At 31.7% G+C, this 22,490-nt stretch overlaps 2 protein-coding genes and 1 long non-coding RNA gene across 7 annotated transcripts in view; 2 read left to right on the forward strand and 1 right to left on the reverse strand.

The window, feature by feature from the left end:
* Positions 1–62: 62 nt before the first annotated feature.
* Positions 63–20,953, reverse strand: LOC106056948 (N-acetylgalactosaminyltransferase 7-like). Of its 2 annotated transcripts, none has more exons than XM_013213902.2 (13): positions 20,869–20,953; positions 14,142–14,295; positions 13,397–13,598; positions 13,056–13,194; positions 12,372–12,538; positions 11,311–11,518; positions 10,741–10,914; positions 10,362–10,479; positions 9,218–9,346; positions 8,799–9,020; positions 8,563–8,667; positions 4,963–5,088; positions 63–4,119 (listed from the first exon to the last, which is right to left on the reverse strand). In XM_013213902.2, the coding sequence occupies exons 2-13, from the start codon at positions 14,277–14,279 to the stop codon at positions 3,982–3,984; spliced, it is 1,866 nt and encodes a 621-aa protein (XP_013069356.2). In that variant the 5' UTR covers positions 14,280–14,295; positions 20,869–20,953; the 3' UTR covers positions 63–3,981. The 2 variants fall into 2 exon arrangements, with proteins under 2 accessions (XP_013069356.2, XP_055879706.1); XM_056023731.1 differs by lacking the exon at positions 20,869–20,953 and adding an exon at positions 20,682–20,703.
* Positions 15,848–18,320, forward strand: LOC129925153 (uncharacterized). Its single transcript, XR_008776932.1, has 2 exons — positions 15,848–16,658; positions 16,757–18,320. It is a non-coding gene; the product is annotated as an uncharacterized LOC129925153 (long non-coding RNA).
* Positions 20,954–21,008: 55 nt separating the features above from the next.
* The window catches only part of LOC106056921 (spermatogenesis-defective protein 39 homolog), a 34,036-nt gene continuing 32,554 nt past the window's right edge, over positions 21,009–22,490 (forward strand). For 2 of the 4 annotated variants that reach the window (XM_056023734.1, XM_056023737.1), the window contains exon 1: positions 21,010–21,156. The gene's annotated coding sequence lies outside the window, so the exon portion shown is untranslated. Of the gene's footprint in view, positions 21,157–22,490 lie in introns of all 4 variants that reach the window. The other 2 variants (XM_056023735.1, XM_056023736.1) reach the window with 2 other exon arrangements.

The following is a 22,490-nucleotide window of genomic DNA, read 5'->3' on the forward strand; positions in this document are numbered from 1 at the left end:
TCTATTTTTGTCTAACATTGACAAGTCAAAATAAGAAAACAAAAACTTGTCAAGATTAAAAATGACTTTAGACAATATTTTATTCAATAATGAAATTCCCACACAAGAAAAAATAATGATTGAAAGTATATAATTATAAATGTTCAATAATAAAAACTTTATTATATAGCAGTTAGAACAAGACAGAATTTAAACAGTGCTAGTTGCTTCAGATAGAGGCAAAACCAATAAATATGAATTCTGTCCTAACCGAAGTTCAAAAATATCTTGGCACACATATGTTCTCTGTATTGACTTTGTTTTAATATTAACATAAAATCATCATCACGATGGTTAGTGTCTCAGCAACATGTCATAAAATCATCAAACTACTTACTAATAGGTTTATACACACATTATATACAGGCAGCATTCACCAATAGTGTAACAAACATCTTTTTCAACAATAAGTGAAGTTGCCAGGCTGGCTATATCTCTTACCTCATTGTGAATGAAGGATATGGAAATTACCATCATGAAAGCTAGCAACTATAGATACTGAGCATAAGTATTTATTTAACTGCATTTAACATTGAAATTACAATCATCATTTTTGAGAGAGAAAAAAAAAGACTAAAAAAAATATTGTTCAAGGGTTTTAAAAAAACATACATTTCTTAATAAAACTTGGAAACAGCCACACAAATTTCATTTTAAAAATGTCAGGTAAAAACTTCAGATTTGGCAAATAATTAATAAATGCATAAAAAGGTACATTATTTTATATCTAGCCAAACATCCTCTATAACTACATATGTAATATTTCACAAGGGGTCAAAGATCACCCATTTTATTTCATGTAGAAAACAATTTTAGTGTGGAAATTTTAATCCTCTGGATGCCAGTGGCTTAGAGTTAGCACATTTAGAATGCTGATTAATATCCAAGTAACATCAAAACATTAGCCTCCTATTGTGCATTATACATGTCTTCATTGTTCACCTTTCCAGGTAAAAAAAAAACAAACTAGTGCAGTCAGATCACTTTATACATGTCATGTTAGGAAAAAACAAAAATGAGCAAATATAAAAAATCATACATATTTATTTCAGTGAAGTACATCACTATCATTTGAAACCATGATCAGTCATTGTGTGTAGAAAAATTAATCAACATTCTCTAAGTAATCAAAAACAAATACTGGTAGAACAAATGTACGTTTGAAGAAAATACTTCTACATATATAACTATGAATGAATATTCAAGAGGAACTACAAGACTAACATTATCAGTGGGACCTTTTGTAGCAATATTGTGCTACATTTTTCTTGTGTGAAATGTAAGTATTTGAGTTCTTAAATAATTGAAACATCCTGTAGTTGAATGATAATTATGAGAACAATATAGAAATAATAAACTATAAGTACATTAGTACATCTTAAAAAAATGAATTCTTTTTAAAGACTTTTTTTTTTATTGAAACCTTTTTAAACCTTTTCAAAAGACATTTGAAGTAGGCAGTTTAAAAATGAAGTTCTGTATATTTATAGTAGTTATATATTATATATATATATAATATATATATATATATACATATATATAGTAATGAGACAGACAGAACTCTTAGCTTTCAAATATAAGCAGAAGACTATTAAAACTTTCCCTCTTCTGATCTTTGCCTTGTGTTAATGAGGAGTAGTGATGATAGTACAAACAATTAGCTCTGCTTTATTTTTAAGTACCCAGCAAGTCTATTCTTTCTCTCTCTCTAAATATATATATACATATTTATTACCACAGTTATGATTTTAAAAAATGTCAGTAATAAACAGAACAAAAACAGAATAGGTTAAGGAAACTGTCTTCAAATAGGATTATAAAAGACTAGGTTGTTTCATGGAAGATCTGGATAATACAAATGTTAAATAGATAAAAGAATTTCAATTTTTAATTGATCACAAGATAAATGTTTTGGTCTAAGTTGCTATTTTTTACCCCTAAAACAAGCAACAACATAGACAATTAAAAAAAAAATGCTCAGGTTACTAAGGAGTAAAAGAATTCGAGCCATTAATTTAACTAGGTTATATTATCAGAAAAAAAAACCCCAGTGCAAACACATATAAACTATTTGTTTATAGTGGTAAAAGCCTGTTTTCCAATAGACCATTAGTGTCTTTAGTTTCTATCACAGTGAAATTTTTACTTGAAAACTCTAGGCTTTTGAGTTCACAAATAATAAATGGAGTTTTTTTAATAGCAATCCAAAGAGAGAACTGTGTCAACTCAGACTAAAGAACTAAACTGAAACAACTGCCAAAGCAACTCAACATTGTTATTGAACCGCCAAACTCTCTCAATTGTATTCACTAAGTAACAACAAATCTAAAATCATTTCACGTATACATCTAGTCATAAGATTACTTGAAACAATCTCTTTACAGGCCATGGAATGTACAAAAATAAATGTCATAGGCCAGTGCTGTGTACATTGTTTCCCTTCCTTTCCCATTTGTTTGCCTGAATACCATTAAAAAACAAAGAAACAATAGTGAAATAGAATACTTCTGAGTGTTTTGCCCAGAAAATAGTTTTGCGTTCAAAACCTCTCCCTCCCCTTGTAAAGTTAATAATTTATTAAAAAAACAACAACTTTTTTAGGAAACAATTACATAGGTGGAATGAACTTATTGAAAACAAATATTTGTAAGAAGAAATGAAAGTAAAAATATTTACAGACAAACTTTAGATCACTTGCCTCTAGGTCACTGAAATGATTTACAGAAGGTTCGAGTGGGTGAAACAACGTTATTGTAAATAGGGATCCAGCATATGAAGGGTAACAAGATTTTCAAGCTATAAAATCAAAGCCATTGTCTATGCATAACATTTTTCTCTAATCCAATCACAATAAAAACTACTTTTGGAGTGATCTCTGTAAAGTCCACAATTGAAATGGATCAAATAGTACAAAATATTGTTCAACAGATAAAAATAATAATGCATTGTTATCAGCAAGAATGAATCATTAGAGAATTTTAAATGTACAGTATTGGAGTAAATCAAAATAAAATATTGAGTTCCATATACAAATTTCATTCACTAAAACGAAAGTTAAAACTCATTGTAGCAAATTTTTATCACCAAACTGTGATCTCAAATGATTAATCAAAACCAAAATAGATCTGTATTACAACTTAAATATAGATAAATGTTTAAGTAATACACACAATGTATTTCTTTCAGACTATTTTGAAGTGAATGAAATTCTTCAAATAATATGTTTGGAAGTTGAGTGTAAGTGTGCAGGTTTTAAGAACATTCAAATGCAAAAATTGTACTTAAAAACAAGAATTGTTTCACATTTCAGAATACAAAAATGATCCCTATGTACACAATAAGAAAGTAATGGCAATGTTACAAACCGTTTGTCTAATATAAGCAGAGAATAAATTATAGAGCAGTTCAGGCAAGCAGACTTGGAGAGAACAATTTAGATTGAATTTTTACCACACACATTCAAGAAGCAAAACTAAAAAAAAATTTACCCTTAGGATCATACCATCCAGTACTTTCTACATTGGGTATCTTGGCACCCAGTACTATCTGCTCAAACCCATTCCTGATCCAATATGAAAAATGAACAATATTGTAATACACACATACAAAATATTATTTGCACTCTACTTTTCCCCGCCAATGCTGTAATTCTAATTTAGAAACTGATTTAACAGTATTCAAATTATAACATTATTCTGTCCATTTTTGTTGACAGTGTAAGGCTGTTAGAAAATGAAATTTTAAAGTAGGCAAATTACTTTCACAGAACAATATAATGTAAAGGTTAAAATAACTATCTAGGATAGAATAAAAAATGAAGGTTATTCGACTGTCAGGTTAATGAGGACGGTGATCAGGTAGAACATAGATAGTGGTCAAAAGCTTATCACAAAATATTTCTCCACCCCAAAAAATAAATTAAAAAACATTTCTTCAGTGAACTTATTTCCAAGGGTATATTTCATTCACTTCCCACTTCTGTGATTCATTATCCGAGTCACAAGTCTGCAGGTGAAGTCTGTCGTCTTTACTGGTGCCGACACATTTGTTGACAATCTTGTGGCGTATCTGACCCAAGGACTGAAAGTTTCAAGTTAACACTAAATTAAACACTGTACAATGGGAAGTGAAAAAACAAAAATGATGTTCTCAAAGAAATAAAGTGTTAGTATTTATTTACTCTTTGTATAATATAAATAAGAAAACCCTTTCCCAAAAAGCTACACCCTGTATTTAGATTCTATGATAAAATTCAGAGCCAAGCTAAACATAGCAGGTTGTAAGGGAAATAAGAACAATGTCACATGTAGGAATCCATGTCCTTTCTTTTATGCAAAAGATTTTGAGATTTATATTTGGATATGCTGTTTGACTGGCCCTCACATCAATAGGTGCAAGTGAAAATCCAATTTCGCCATTGCCTAGCCTATATCATGCTCAGATAGGTTCAATGGTTACTTTAGTGTGCAGAGGTAACATTTTGTAAACAAGATTAAAGTCTTATAATATTATATGTTTTTTTGATAACATAATATAATTAAATATAACGCAAAATCCCTTTATTATATTATATTTAATTCATTACTTAAGATATGGAGGTATTTTAAAAGATAATGAGTACTGAAGATCTATTACCAAAGATATGGGGCAATTAAAAAAAAACACTTTCATTCTATTGAATAAAAAGGAAAATGAAAATAGGGCCATCCACCTATATCATGGCATCACACCTTCTTAGAAGACCTAAAATCTGTGGCACAAACTGGGAGGAGGCAATTAAGTCATCTATGACTGATCTCTGTGAAGAGAGCTCTCCACCCTATGCGCCAAATGAAGATAGAAGACCTAAGTCCTACGTAAGTAAGTCTACTGAAATGACCTGAATAAGTTCTTTACATTTTCCAACTCAAGCATCTCACTGACCTTATTAAACTCCCAAGGTCCTTCTGGCTGAATGTCACAGTAACGTATATGGAGTGTATCTTGATTCTCATCCATGATACAGCGTTCACCTAATCCAAGCTGACCTTTTTCATTGATACGGAACAGCTAATTCAGTGAAAAGGAAAAAAGATTTATTATAGAAATACTATGATAACAAACCATCTTGGTCAAAGTTTTATCTAGTTCCATCATCAAACAAATACAACTGGGAAAAAATACACCTTAAGCTGGAGGTTATCCAACATGAAGATAGATAATGCTTAAATAAAATTAGGATTAAATAAAATTCAATTTCAGGAAATGATGGTTTCAAAACTTACAATCATTTAGTAAAAACTAACAACTATATGAATTATATTTAAAAAAGAAAAGTTCAAACATTACAAACAAAATCACAAGATAAATGTTTGAAAGTAGTTATAATAATACTTTTTAAAAATGTAATAATTACTGCAAATGAATGCGAAAAAAAAAACAAATATTGTTATATTTAACTAATTTGCTTAAATGGTCCATTTATAAAAAAAATGTGAACTTTTTGCTCATCACAATAAAACCAAAGTTGTATAGAACTTAAAAAGAGAAACTATATTTTCTAGAACAAGTTTACTGGTCTCCTCAAGCTGCAAACAATTTGTAGACACACTTTGAACTCCCCATTGTTTTCTATTCCTACTGGACCACTTAACATTTTAACAAGCAATTAATTTGTTTAAAAATGAACAGAAATTGAACCCATAATGTTTATTTTGAAGTAATTGAGATGGCTGGCCATACAATACACTGGTAGGTTCTACAGGGCAATGAAGTTTCAAGCTTGTGGTTGATTTTCACATGACACAACATGCAGACAAAGAAATGACATAAATCATACCAGAAGCCCAAAAGCTTTAACACAAAGGAGATTGAAATTATAAGGATTCAACTAGATTTTTAAATAACAGTTTTGAAAAAAAATAAGACAATAAAAAATGTTTTTTTTTACATTCCTAAGAATGTCTAAAGAAATTTTAAAAAAAAGCTTAGCAAGAACTTATTGAGTTTGTGCAGGACATGCTGAAAGATTATCTATTTTAGTATTAATCCTCAAACCAAGCAGACTGATATTTTGACAAATAAAATTATGCTTTATGCAGACATTATCAGTGGTTCTCAAACCTAGTACATAGTACTACCTATTGCAAACTGCCAAGGCTAGATCACTAATTTTGGATTAATGTAACCAACCTATTATTAGCTTCTCAATGCTACATAAGTTTTGAAATTGAGCAAGAAAATGTACAACTAGTGCTAGATGACTGACTCTTCAGTTTGATAATTACAACTTGAAACTACAGAGAAAAAAAAACAACACTTAAGCTTCACTTAAGTCTCTCCAAATAAACCCATTTTCAATTTCTAATACACAAGGAATAAGGAATTAAACTAAACACAGAAAATGTGTTCTACATCCAATAATAGATGAACAATCTTTTTCTTACCTGACGCTATAAGACATTGAAATCCAAAATTAATGGCAGCAAATGTAGGTCAGGGTTTATTATTAGTGTGTAAGTGTGTTGAGGGGGGGGTACATGTAAAAAGTAATGAGGGAACTGGATTAGAGGTAGAACAATATTGCTTAAACAATAATAGTTGAAATATGGTGTGGTTTGCATGAATTATGGAAAGCTCTTGAGTAATCAAAACAAAAGGTTTTACAGGAAACATAGCAGTTAGATATTTAAGTATTAAAATATAGCATGAGGGTCACTAACTATAGAGACACCTTTTAATATTTAGAGAATATTTGTCCTAATATAAAATGTTTGAATAATGGTTGAGCTTTGTGAACATAATATTTCAACCATTAAATTAATGCCCAAGATTCTAAACATAAATGGGGTGATTATAAAATAACCATCATAATATTATAAAGTGTGTTGCAAAAATTATTCAGTTCTAATTCTAGCATCCATTGATAGCAAGATCTATGAATACAATTCTTGTGGTCTTTGAATTTTTGTTTTCTATAATTTTCATTTAGCTATTTTGCTGGAGGGTTATTATATATACTAGCAATAAAGACCAGCTACACCCACTGATTTGTTCCCAAACGTAATATTGTTTATTATGTCTGGAACATCACCTTTTTTTTTAAAACTTCCAATAAATGGGCCACATTTTAATGATCCTCCTAACAAACTTTTTAGCATGTGAATTATTATATCTGTTACAATGAAATGAAATGGACCTCCTTCTTTCCTTCTCACTTCTTTTCTTTGGAACCCACTTTGTTTTCACCCTGCGCTACGTAATGTTCTCTATAGAATCTGTACGGCAGATGATTAGATATCTTGATTACATACATACATAAATGAATGAACGAGTTAAATTTTAGGAACATGTTTAAGGTAAACATGTATGTCTCAAAATTATCATTTTTGGAATTCTAATCTTCCAAAGTTCTTTTTTCTCTAAATTTAATCAAAAATCAATTGATGTTTAACCACATTATAAGTTTTAGTTAGTACTTCCTTTTTTAAATTATAGATTTGTCAATTAAGTGATACCATTTATCTCAACAGTTCTTGAAAAAAATAGTATTTCAATTGAAGAAGAAAAAAAAAAAAAAAAACTCGACTTGACATATTTTATAATTAATAATAATTAATTTATAATTTAATTATTTTATATTTAATAATTTTATAATTAAAATGGTATGACGAGTTTATGCTTTAAGTAACAGCTCAACAAATTGATTTAAACATCTGTGTGTGTTTGACTGCCCAACTTTATAAGCCAGTCACTGCTAAACTAAAGAAAGATTAACAGTGTGCCTGCTGGACTCTGTGACACCTTTATTTTATTGATTTTAACCCTTTCCATTAAATCAATGCAGCAGTCAACACATACAGATGATGTATTCCCACTGATTGAAAGTGAAGCTGACAACTGTTGTATGTTGAGAGAACAACAAAACTTGGACAAACTCATTGCTTTTTTTTTTTTTGTTTCTTGCTCTTGTTTCAACAATGACTTGTCCTGGTTGAGCCCAACTTCACATCATGTGTTGGCAAAGATGGCTAAATGGCTAAGAAGATTATCTTTGACTAATTCATTTAGTTCAATTATGAGCTCCCTAGCATGTTTTCATTTTCATTTGCTTTTCACTTTGCAGCACTACTGATGCCTCAGTAGAAAGTAATTCTCTATAAGTACAAGCCGTACTATCACTTAACAATAAACACTGTAACATAAGTCACAAGTTTCTAATAACCAAGGCACCCACTTCTAGAATCAGTGAAATAACTTTGTAAACTACATACAAAACCCTCACAATAAAACAGCTTAAATTTCTAGCATTTCATCAAAAGCTCTCTAAGTACATTTTTTTGGGGTCTATATCCAACTAAAAACAAACTGATGACAATGTGACACTAAGACAAAGAAGGTATGAAAGATATACAGTATGGCAACACTTTGACACTACACACACAAAAGGACTAGCTCTATAGTGAGCACACAGGAACAACTTATAGGTCTTTGTAATCACAATTTGTGCAGGTATAAACACACATTAAAACTTGAGTGAGTTACCTGATTGCCACCTTGACTATGACAAAAGTAAACTCCAATTGGGCCTCCATTTACTGGCTGGTTATGAGTATCCCAACACTTACGATCACTGCCAGAATGACGAATCTAAAAAAAGAAATACGACACATTTTTTTTAGAAAAATGATATAAAATGGAAGATTTACAAGCTAAGCAAAAAAATATATGAAGACGTTTAAATTTTAAAGAAAAGAAAATATTTCAGAAAAAGTCTGTACCTCTCCCCAGGCAACATTTGGAGGTAAGGGAGGGAATTTATCATACACATCATAGGCAACATTTTCCATGAACCAACGGAAACTTTTGCACTTTTTCTCCTCCTTCATCTTCAACTGTGCACTGACATCTCCATAAGGTGCTCCTCTCAGCCAGGGCTCTCGTCTGTAAAAGTACTCCTTGAATTCACCTTCCATCCATACCTCTACCACTCGCAGATAATTCTGTAAATCATTTCAAAACAGGTTCAATAGATCACTACTATCAGCAAATGTACTTTTTTTTTAAATATCTAGCCATTTTATTTTGATAACAACGCAAACATTTGTTTTAATTAGTACAATACATGAATCCCAACAAAAAATACATGGATTTTGAAGTCAGACTTTATGTTTATCATCATAGTAATCACTTTACTTACAGCATAAGAGTGCGGTACTTTGGGAACTGGATAAGGTTTCTTGGGACCACCACCTGTCCTTGGCCCTCTGTAAATGTGACCAACACGTGAGCATGGAACCCATTCTGAGCTACCACCACACATCCACACCTAAGAATAAAACATTTTTCATAAATTTATATAGATAGTCAATGACCAGATTGCAAACAAAAATGATTAAAAGGTAGGCTAGTCTCAGAATGCTAAATGATGCAAGAGCTCTAAATCTAAGGATGTGCTAAAGTAGGTCAAAGCCTAAATGGAACATAAAGCCATGGGGACAGATGAAAACAAGAGCTTAAATACAAAGACTGTCACAATGAAAGCCCCCCCCCCCCCCACCAAAGAGCTGAGTTTGTGACTAAAACTGACAAACTTCATTATTACTAAGATTAAATAGTAGAAGTTCAAAGCTAATACAATATAAGGGTGCCTGGTTTGTTGGAGGCTTGGCACTGTGATTTAGTCAAGTTTTTATCATTGACTAAGCAAACACATGTATAAGCAAAGGACATAATAAGAATGTAATTTATAAGACAACAATACAAGGTACAATATCTGCCATCAACTTCCCCTCCTGAAAGCTAGGGCTATTACTTCTGTTGTGTTACATATTCTATGAATGGTGTTTATAAGGAAATTACTGGCTGCTTAAAGTAAAGTAAAGTTCCCTTTCGGACCATATGGTCTATAGGGTAGATGATGTAAAGGTCATCTATTTCCCAGGCCTACGGTTTACGAGGGGGTCATGTGGCCAGCACAACGACCAACCACCTTTACTTTTCCCCAACTAATGTCAGGTACCCATTAGAGCTGGGTGGACTCAGAGGCGCGAAATTAAAAATCCCAGGATTCAAACCCAGGACCCCTGGTTCGGAAGCCAAGCGCTTTACCGCTAAGCCACCACGCCTCCTACTGGCTGCTTGGGTGTGTTGTATTTACTTTGGATAATGCCCGCTTCCATCCCCATTAAAATCTTAAAAGGACTTCAAAAAGCCATACACACAATTTCTAGCTGATGTACTTTAGGGTAATGATGATGATTGATTGTTGATACGATGAGCTCAAATTTTTATTTTTAGTATGATAAAAAACAACATATTTATACATAGGATTTTGGATTTACCTTAAATGCTAGCTCATAATTTTCACCTCCCCAAATTTTCAGTCCAGGATCATAAGCTCCCAGCTCAAAAAAATATGCTCTGTCCATAGCCAGTAGACCACCAGCATGAGTAGGGGCGCTGAAACATTGTTAAGTCTTGTGTATACATTTATGTTAATGAAGACTGAAACTTTAAGGCTAAAGTATTGATTTAACACCATCTGGTCATGCCTCTCTATAAATAAACACACCAAGCATATTGATGGGTCTTTTTACTGAAGTATGTAAGAAATACATTTAAGCTTTTTACAATTTATTTTAGCTTCTAAACTAAAAGAAAGTAAAAAAACAACAACAACAACAAATAACATTGTTCCCCATTTGTAGATGATCTACTTACTGATAAGGTTCACTGGGATGTTTCCTCTGATCAAGGACCTTCTGTGGCACTAGTCCTTCTTTGTACAGAAATCCCCATTCAAAGATACCACGATGATGATGGTGATCATAAACAGGATAATAAGCCATATTATCCCAGTTGATCCCATCCACAATAGGTACAGCTAAAATAGTCCTTAAAAAACACACAAAACAAAATAACAATACTAAAACCAAATGTAATTGAGTTAAACTAGATGCAACTATCTGTTGAGTAAAACTAGATGTAACTATCTATTGAGTAAAATTACACGCAACTATCTGTAACTGCAAAATAAATGTTCACTTTTACCTTCTGTACTAAATCTAACTATATTTTACACATAAGCCTTACATTCAGCTCAATGAACAGCAAGATTTAAAACAAAGGAAACTTTACTTTTCTATTCATATGTATTTTTCTTTAGATTGATCTAATAAATAGTGGAGGCTTTCATTTTGAAAATGGTCTTTTTGTTCTATAATCTTTTTGTTCTATAAATCTAAAAAGAAATTCATACAAGTATCTACAGAGCAGATGTGAGCAGTTTACCTGTCATATCTTATTCTGGCTAACAGGGGAGGAAGCCAATTTTTGTTGCACTCACAGTGAGCATCAAGGAAGACAATGACGTCCCCTGTGGAGTGTTCAGCACCTCTTGTTCTAGCAGTAATGAGGCCCAAGCGTTCTCCATTTCTATAGAGTTTCACAAGACCATTGAATTGCTTAATGTACTCTTCAAGCTTGCCCTGCAAAAAGTCTGAAAAAAAAAAAACAACCCTTCATTTCAAATTTGTGTATTTGTTTTGTGTTATTATGAAGCATTTAATTAAAAAAATAAAGAAGCTATGCTATTGCAGAATCTGCCAGTGTGTAGTACTGAGTGCTACAAACTGTCCATAGGTTACCAGCTCCTGATTTTTCCTCTGTGTTAACTTTTTTTGTGCTAATGGCCAATGATGGTGTAAATTCATATTCTAATGGCCAATGTTGGTGTAAGTTCATATTCTCATTTGAAGATCAGGTTATAAACACAAAATTTGTATACATCCTGAAACTTCCCCTGGTATCAGTTGAAGTCTGTAAGGTTGGTTTTAGTGCTTGAAATGGCCAATGATGGTGTAAATTCATATTCTAATGGCCAATGTTGGTGTAAGTTCATATTCTCATTTGAAGATCAGGTTATAAACACAAAATTTGTATACATCCTGAAACTTCCCCTGGTATCAGTTGAAGTCTGTAAGGTTGGTTTTAGTGCTTGAAATTAACACCAAAATAAAATTTTGACCATCAGAAACATAAAATTTACAGAACATGTCTTTTGACTTTTGCATTAAATGGAAGCAATATAATGATAAAATATAAATTAGTAAAAAAAATGTTAATTAAAAAAACAATAAGAATGTCTTATTTACAATAAAACAAAGTTGTCTAATTACTAGTTCATAAAACAACACATGACAAAAAAATATTTGTTACAAAAATGATGCATTCAAATTTAAAATGAAAGAACGTGTACTTTATGATTAAGTGATTTTTTTTTCTATTTAGCAAGAGAAACAGACACACTAGACCTAAACCTCTTTTTACAGAACTGAAACTATGGATTTTACCATATTCACTCCCATCATCTATTAGAACAACTTCTTTCAAAAGCTTAGGAGGTGATGTGTTGATAACGCTGTGAACAGTTCTGATAAGAGTAGACCATCCTTCATTGAAAAACACTAAAATAACACTGGCTGTGGGAAGGTCTTCTGGGTAATGCCAGTACTTGCACCTGTGAAAACACACAAAGCAAAGAAACAGCTGTTACAAACTAAGGATATTTAGCTCACTGTTCCTGGACATTTCAAATGCAAACAAAATATTAAATCATAACCTTTCTAAGGAATTAAACAACTTGCCAACTAACCATCTATAAAACAAAAAAATGAGAGTTTGGGGATATCTGGCAAAATATTAAGTATTATTCTCAATTGCAGCTTTTCTGAACCAGAGGTAATTGTGTCCCTGGGAATATATGCTAGACAAAAGCTTTATTTTTAGCCCAATGCATTGTAAATTTACTCAAAAGATACAGTTGAGAAAATGCAATTTTAAATTTATTACAAAAGATTGTGGAAATCTAATTTTCAAGTCTCTAAGGGTATCCTTACTGCTAGTTTGCTTTAGTCCAATCATTATTTCAATGCAGAAAAACAAATTTAAGTAACTAAAATAATAAATACAGATTTAGTAAGATAATCTCTTACAGGAATATGAGGATTATCCAATTTAACAAAACAAATACTCACTCTTCCATTCTTGTGTCTGGTAGAGTTCTGTTCATAGCAACTTTGTCACTGGCCACCATATTGAAACCATACTCTCTTGTTTGTCTGTCTGCCTCATCTTTTTCTTCCAAGCTGACCACCACAGCAGCTCCTTCTTCACCTTAAATATAACATTTGATGAATCCATTGAGCTCATAAGCAAATTATCTCCCCCCTTTATCTATGAATTATTTTTATTGGTTGCTATTTTATCAACAGTAAACAAAATGTTTATATGTAAAACTACTATCTTACCATTTTAATTTTTAGATAGAATTGAGATCAGTACACACAAATGTTATGTTAGGTCAAAACATACTAACCTGGCCCATACTGTTTTATTGAAGGTGGCTCATAGTTTCCAATAACTCCTTCTTTAAATACAGCTGTTGGGCCATATGTTTTCTCTGGGAATGGAATGTCATCACCATTGAGGTTCTCACGTTTTTCAGGTGCTTTCAAGTTGCTATCCATAAATGGGTTGAGTGGAGCATTCTGATGGAGATTGGGCAATGGTAGAGAATCCTGTGGCATGATATAGGAGAGATATTTAGTCATAATACAACATATATATATATATATATATATATATATATATATATATATATATATATATATATATATATATATATATATATATATATATATATATTGATATAAAATTATATATATATAACTTTATATAACTTGAGTGACTATTTACTGCTTCTTAAAATTTAAATCATAAGATAAATATTAATATTCATCTGGATAATTTTGAAGTACATTTCAGAGTTGCAATAAAAACATAAGAGTAATAACACAATATCTTGATTATTCAGTTCAACTTTTTAAAGGCAAAAATAGTATGCTAGAGCCACAAGTTGCTCAGTTAACATAGAAAACAATTTAATTATTAAAACAAAGTAGAATCAATTGAGCCAAGTAAGTTAATTTGCTACATTTTTAATTATTTTTTAAACAAATTATTAAAGATATATTATAAAATATTAAAATATAAAGGAAAAGCTAGTGACATAAATACCACCATCTAACTAGAGCCAATGAAATATGTCGATGTCAACTTACAGCTAGCTTGCCTAAGTTGAGATCAGATTTGTTGGATGATGAGGGTAACAGTTTAAACATAATGATGATAAACAAGACAGCAAAGACGCCTATGCCTATCTTGGCTATCTGCTTTAACTTGAGCTGTACAACTCTCATGGTCAAATATTAACATCTGAGAAATCAGCAATAAAAGCATTATTTTTAAAAAGTAAAAAAAAATAAAAAAATATTTCCTTGGTAGTTTTCACAAACTAAATATAATAGTTAAGAAAGTACATTTGCTTTCAAGAAGCATACACATTGCCTGGATATATACAGGAGACAAGAACTAGTTCAGTCAGTAAGTGTGGCTCTATTGTAATGATTCTTGGGTTATTTCAAAAAAGTTAAATTTTTCTATAGGGACTATAGTGAATCAGTGAAACTACTGTGTCTGTATGTGTGTGTGTTTATATTTATATAAATATATTACATTTTGTATATTTTAAGTAACTTCAGTTCAAGTTATTGTATGTTGCAGCATTTATGAACCTGCACCACAATCAATAGGAAAAAATTAGCCACTCATTGCTATGTTCCTCATAATAGTGACATTAACCTTGATATAGTAGTTAAATTCAATATGAATGTATAATTACACTTGTTTTATTATATAATTTGTTAAAAAAAAATTGTGTTTTGTGTTTAGATAAAGAACAACAAACACACACTTTCTTTCCTAATCTGCTAAGGGAACTAGCTCTTACACAACATTACATCATATATATCAACATCCTTCTTTCTCTACAAAAATAACATCTGAGCAAATATTCTATAAAATTAAACAAGTAATATATTAAAATCTTCCCCTTTTACAAACAATAATGTTACATATATCTAACACATGAATTTAGAAAAAAACAAAATAAGTATGACAGAGAAGACAAAAACAGTCAATAGAGCCATACATCTGAGTAGTCGGATAGTACTTTACAGTATTTCAGTTACTATTTCATCACCACGGCTTCCTTCAAACTCCTGAGTTTTAATGATGCCTCCTTTCCTTTCAGTGTCATGTTGAGGTGCTACTTTCCTGAGATTTTCATTTTTGAATATTTTCACCTTGATCAGAGTTCTGCCACAACCTTTTCAGATTCTTCACAGAAACATCAGTCTTTACAATTGGTTTTGGATATTGTCTCTTACACAAGGAGGAAAAATTATTCCAACAGTGGTATGTGTAGCATTCTTTACCCTGGGCTGGGCAAACAGTGTTTCTTATGTGTGATACTTGCCACAGCATATCTTTTGGAAATTTACTGCCACTATATAGATTGTTCTTTAAGAAGTTTGAACGATGATCTGTGACTATAGTTGATGTCTTGATTACAATACAAAAATACACATAGGCTTTATTTTATTCTACCATTTTAGATAACACATCAAACACACACTTCCAAATCTGATAAAGCTAAGGCTTCTAAGGGATCTATCTCTTGTATGTACAACAATTCATCACACATACCAAAAACTTGAGACAGTGTTAGTGTAGTAAAGTGTAAATACTGTCTGCCCTGTAGTCTGAAGATCTAAACCTAGAAGTATATGTGGATCTAGTACAGGTCTGAGGACTGAGGTAGATCTAGTTAAATCTAGTAGAATCTAGATCTAGGTACAGTGCAGTAACAGCACATTACTACAGTATGAGATACTAGTTTATGAGTATCACATTGTCAATTGGGTAATCCTGTATATCAGCGTCCCGCGTTCATAAAATGCCGATAATTAGCCAGGATAAAATTTAATTCATTTAATACATGTAATTAGTGTTTTTTAATAAATTTGGATTAAAAAAAAGAACCTTTACATTTTGAATGACATAAATAAAGTACGTTAGCGACTTTTAATATGATCTGCACGCCGCCATTTTGTTTGTTGGTAAGGTACAGTGGTGTTGCCAACTTGTAGTATTTTAAGGATCTTTTTTTTTTTTCACATTTTGTTTACTAATGGCTGTTGCAAGTGTTCTAAAGATAAATAAAGTAATTAATTATAGAAACTAAGGTAAATTTTTATGATGGATAGATGAGTGGATGGATGTTTGTGGTTGGTTATTAGCTTAGATTGATGGTTGGTTGCATGGTTGTGTTAGGGTGTTTGATGGTTGGATGTTGTTGGTTTGCTGTAGTTGGTTGGATGGATTGTTGTGTTAGGATGTTTGATGGTTGGATGTTATTATTTTGCTGTGGTTTTTTGGTTGGCAGTGGTTGGTTGGTGTTGGTAGGTTGATTGTGGTTGATTGCATCGATAGTTTATTGGTTGATTTGATTGATGGTTGGTTGTGATTTTTTTGTTGGTTGGCAGTGGTTTTTTGGTTGTGGTTGAATGGATAGATGGTTGGCTGGGAGGTTGTGTTAAGGTGTCTGATGGTTGGATGGATGTTGATTTTATGTTTTGGTTGCTTGGATGGATGGTTTAATGGTTGTTAGTGGTTTGTTGTTTTTTGGTTGATTGAAATTGGTTGGATGGTTTGATGGTGTTGCTAGGTTGGTTGTGGTTGGTTTGATGCTATTGGTAGGTTAGTTGGATATTGTTGGTTTGCTGTGGGTGGTTGGTTGGTTATTTTTGGTTGGACGGTTTGATGGGGTTGGTAGGTTGGTTGGATGGTTTGATAGTGTGTTTGATGGTGTTCTTACATTTGTTGGTTGGTTGGATATTGTAGGTTTGCTGTGGATGGTTGGTTGGTTGGATGGTTTGATGGTGTTGGTTAGTCAGTTGTGGTTGGTTTGATGATGTAGGTAGATTTGTTGGTTGGATATTGTTGTTTTGCTGTGGATACTTGGTTGATAATGGTTGGTTGGTTATGGTTGGTTGGATGGTTTGATGGTGTTGTTAGGTATGTTGGTTGGTTGTGGTTGGTTGGTTTTGGTAGGTTTGTTGGTCGAATGTATGGTTTGTTGGTTAATTTGATTGATGTTTGGTTGTAGTTTGTTGTTTTTGGTTGGTTAGCAGTGGTTGGTTGGTTGTGGTTGGCTGGATGGTTGGATGGTTCTGTTACAGTATTTGATGGTTGGATATTATTTGTTTGCTGTGGATGGTTGGTTGACAGTGGTTGGTTATGGTTTGTTGGATAGTTGTGTTAGGGTGTTTTATGGTTGGATGTTGTTGGTTTGCTGTGGTTGGTTGATTGGATGGTTCAGTTAGGCTGTTTGATGGTTGGATATTGTTGGTTTACTGTGGATGGTTGGTTGGTTTTGGTTGGTTTGATGGTTATGTTAGGGTGTTTGATGTTTGGACGTTGTTGATTTGATGTGGATAGTTGGTTGTGGTTGGTTGCTTGGTTTGATGATGTTGGTAGGTTGGTTGTGGTTAGTTGAATGGTATTGGTAGGTTTGTTGGTTGGTTGGATATTGTTGGTTTGATGGGGTCGGTTGGCAGTGGTTGGTTGAATGGTTTGATGGTGTTGATAGGTTGGTTGGTTGTGGCTGGTTTGATGGTGTTTTTACATGTGTTGGTTGGTTGGATATTGTAGGTTTGCTGTGGGTGATTGGTTGGTTATTTTTGGTTGGATGGTTTGATGGGGTTGGTAGGTTGGTTGGTTGTGGTTGGTTGGAGGGTTTGATGGTGTTGGTTGGTTGGTTGTGGTTGGTTTGATGGTATTAGTAGGTTTGTTTGTTGGTTGGATATTGTTGGTTGGATGGTTTGGTGGGTTGGTAGGATATTGTTGGTTTGCTGTGGATGGTTGGTTATTGTTGGTTGGATGGTTTGATGGGGTTGGTTGGCAGTGGTTGGTTGGTTGTGGTTGGTTGGATTGTTTGATGGTGTTGGTTTCATGGCTGAATGAATGGCTTATTACTTGGTTTGATGGTGTTGGTAGTTGGTAAGTTGTGGTAGGATGACAGGATGGTTGGTTGGTTAATTTGATTTGTTTGATGCCTGAATGTGGTTAGTTGGTTGGTTGGCTGTTCAACAGTCTCCCGAATCGACAGGAATAATAAACAAACTAGTGTGACCATAAACGAAAATAATATCCGATTCTCACTCCATCACAACTACGCTATTACACTCCTGGCACTACTTGCTCTTATCGAGACCTAAACGGGGACTGATATTATAATAAGGTAATAATTTTTTTGTGACCTTTATAAACGTGTATTTTTGTATTTTATTTCAAAGAGTATTGTTATGGTAAAATAAATATTAACATTGCACATGGTTTACATTGTGTTTTAAGTGTTCGATTTTGTTTTTGTTGAATTTTTCTTGTTTTAATTAAATCTAATAATAGAACGAGATTCCAATTCTAGGTCTACCTGTTTTCAAAATCATTAGGTTAAGTTTGATAATGTATCGGTAACTGTATGCGTGCAAATATTGGATTCCTTATAATAAATATAGGCCTTATCTTAATCGCTCAGTGTGTAGTACTGTAGATCCTAAAAGGATTAAGCCTATACTAGTAGCACTGTCTACGCATGTAGGCTATTACATTATTTCGAAAAATGTGTTAGAGCCTACATTAATTTAGTATTACACCGTCCCTTTTATAAGAGCATATATATCATAAAACATTTTAACAATTTGATACATAAGTGGCATCCATTTGCTCCTGTGGCCTCACCAGTCCATTTTGGTGCCGGCCCACCGGGCATTTGCCCGAACGCCCATATAGCCAATCCGCCCCTGCATTTACAGCACCAAGATTCGTAGTGCTCCTAAAAAATGAAAAGTCTCATAAAATCCTCCTAAAAATTGCCCTCACCTAAAATCTAGGCATATTTGTAGCAGTGGACAGTTCGTAGATCTAGGCCTACCTATAGTGGCAGTGTGTACCTTTAGATCTAACATGTAGTGAAAATAATTCTCACCTTACCTGAAAACTCTTTGAATTTTAGTCAATTTAATGTTCTCGATATATTTAATGTCTTGATTTACGCTAAATCACTAGAATCTAATGAATATAATTAGCACAAATGCACACCATGACCATATATAAGATACATATAGGTACTAAAAATATACATTTTCACCACAGAGAATATTATGAAGGCATCTCTAAAAGAATGTTTCTTATTTAAAAAACATGAAATAGCGACATATTTGAGATGTTTAAAATAAATCTTTGGAAAAAAAAGATAACATTGTTCTCTGTTCTGGCTGAGATGTTGGCAAGATATTTATTATTTCCACAATCAAGTACCAATAATTTATTTGAAAAATGCATAGTTTTGTGTATGTTTTACAATGCATCAAACAGGGCAGGACAAACTGAATTATATAAATGTGTATATGTATATATATGTCAATATATATGTATATATATATCACACATATATCACACATACATATAGGCCTAGATCATACATTCCATCCTTAAAGTCTCCTAAAATCTTGTCATGGTAAAGTTCTACTAACTTTGACATCTCTATATCTTATATTTGTCAATCGCTGTAATTTAATCACAGTATTTTACTATTTTAAGTTTTTTAATTTCTGAAAAAAAAAATTCTGGAAAAAATGAGTAACAGAGCCTAAAGAAAAACGTGAGACATAATAATTATTTATACTGGTGGGGTATGTAATAAATCTGGACATAGATCTAAAACAATCACAGCATAAGAGCATATATATATATATATATATATATATATATATATATATATATATATATATATATATATATATATATATATATATATATATATATATATATATATGCCTATAAATATATATATTTTTGACATAGATCTAGATCAAAACTCTAAACATTTGAAATAAAAATACAAAAACAAAAATATATATTTAAAATAATTTATCAAATTGTTTTTTTTTTGTTTTTTTTAGATCTGCATAAAATAAAATCGTTTTCTGATAAAAAAAAAAATAGTTGTTAGAAAACTTACATTTGTAAAAGAAATGTTTATTTGTAGTTGGCAGCTTTCGAAATGACACGCCTCCCCCCGCCAAAAAAAAATCTAGCCAAGTTACTGATCAAGCCTTGACAACAAAGAATGTCGTGAAAATGACGCGGGGCGCTGATCTACAGGATTACCGTCAATTGTCATTGTCAGACATTCACATTGATTATGATTGATAAAAATGATTTACAAGTGTCAAGTCAAGTTAGACAAGTCAAGTGCCAATAGTCTATATTTTAGTCTATATTTATAATATAATTATATTTGTATTTATAATATGAATATAACTAGATCTATAACTATAGTTACTAGTAATACTAGTATACTGACTCAGTGACTATTCTATATATATACTATAATTACTATAATAGGTAGATTATATTATTATAATTATATACTAATATATACTGACTATCACTATACAGCGTATTATACTTATACTTATAGAATATAGGTAGACTCATACTCATTTTACTCATACTATTTTTAATACTAAAATACTATCATTTATCATAATCATATACATATTAATATATTAATAATTATATACTAGTTACTAGACTCTAGAGTCTAGACTAGTACTAGTTACTAATAGTACCACTAATACTATTAAATTAAAATTAAAGTAATATAAATATTCTAGATCTAGTTCTAGTACTACTCATAGACTGATAGACTTCATAAAGTTATTGAGAGTCTAGAAGAGACTAATCTGCATGAACACTGACAAACAGTGAACATTAATCATTTAATGAACAGAGTGCAGAACTATTACAGATCTATCTAAGTAATAAATAATATAGAAAATCTAGATCTAGATCTAGAGTTTGCATGCAATGCACACATACCTGTACACGTAATGCCAAATGGATCTGTTTGCAGATACACTTACCTATATTAGAATTTAGATTCTATCGACCTCTCTCTATATAGAGAACATATCACTAAGAAAAAAAAGTTTTTATCTAGATCACACATTTATAATATTTATAGGTCTGTGATCTATATAGATCTAGATCTTGTATGCAAACAGTAACGGGTAGTCTCCCTTAGGCTTAGGTCTTGTTTAGAAAATTTGTTTATTTATCAAAGATCCCAAAGAATTGAAAGATCTTGGAGAATCTTGGTTAGATCAAGTAACTATTAAATGATTAGATCTAGAGTCAATAGACTATAGTTATAGTATAGAGTCTAGATCTAGACATTCTAGACATTTATTTATAATTATAATATACTCATTAAGACATTATTATATTTAAATATTATATTATATCCCACTTCCGACACCATGTAAAAAAAAAATGTATCAATCATGTATGTAGAATATTTGTATTACAGTATTACACAAATAACAAACTAGTGTTTAACAGGGAAGACATATTATAATTAGGAACTCCATTTATTACGTAAACACTAGCGGTGTTGCACATTGCACTGACGCTCTAGTGTGCGAATGTACATATGATTATGTTACACCTAGTCTACATCTTAGGCTTAGTCATCTAGATTTAATCATTATCATGATCATCTATCTGACTTATATTCTAATAATTCTATTTCTATATATAGTAGATTCTTATATAAGGCACACCGTATTCGGGAACTAGGTCAAATTTTTATTTTATTTTTTTATTTGGTGACGGTTTAACTTACAAAAAAACTGAAAGCAGATTCTTATTCTGCAACTAAAGGCGTAAAGGACTATAAAAATAGCTGTGCTCCTTTGTATTACCACCCATAGTCAAGATTTTATTTTAAAATAAATTAGGTCACTTCATGCTCCTATACTAAACGCAGTTTTTGTGCTTTCTCCTGTAGCGCACACTGAGCACTGTCAATAAACACCACTATGTTATTGCTAATAAATTATATCTGTGTTAATTAAAAATTATTTAGATTATATTAAAAGAAGTAGATTTACTTCTGCAATATGTATTTATAGATATAGTATATATATATTGCCTCTCTCTCTCTCTCTCTCTCTCTCTCTCTATATATATATATATATATATATATATATATATATATATATATATATATATATATATCGTTTATAGTTTATTTATTTATATATGCCTACCTATATAATCTATGTGTAGAAACAGACAGAAATAAATCTAAATCTATATAAATTATAGATCTATAAATTAATTATTTTAATTTAATAAAGATAATATTTTCAACTAGGCTACTTGTATTTTCTCTCTGTCTTTCGTTTAATTCCCATCCAATGACCCTCTTCTTTTCATAATTTGGAGGTTCATTTTGTTACACCTTAACATCCCCTCCCTCCCATAGATGCTTATAATTCTTTTCATGACACTCTCCCCTTCCCTCCACTGCCTGTTGGATAGGTTGTGACACTACATGTTTAGTGTATAGTTCTCCTCACCGCCAGTGCTCACCTGGCATGATCACCTGCAGTGGGCATGGTCTCTGGCTTCAAATTAGCAGCCCGCACTTTTTCTTT

Source organism: Biomphalaria glabrata, chromosome 3 (genome assembly GCF_947242115.1).
Source record: "Biomphalaria glabrata chromosome 3, xgBioGlab47.1, whole genome shotgun sequence".
Classification (NCBI taxonomy): domain Eukaryota; kingdom Metazoa; phylum Mollusca; class Gastropoda; family Planorbidae; genus Biomphalaria; species Biomphalaria glabrata.

Excerpts from the sequence above, each read along its gene's own strand:
- LOC106056948 (XM_013213902.2), bottom strand. The coding sequence starts at position 14,279 with ATGAGAGTTGTACAGCTCAAGTTAAAGCAGATAGCCAAGATAGGCATA. Across the intron at positions 9,021-9,217 it reads AAGTACCGCACTCTTATGCT|AATTATCTGCGAGTGGTAGA; the intron begins GTAAGTAAAGTG and ends AATGATTTACAG. Across the intron at positions 8,668-8,798 it reads CAAATGTTGCCTGGGGAGAG|ATTCGTCATTCTGGCAGTGA; the intron begins GTACAGACTTTT and ends TTCTTTTTTTAG.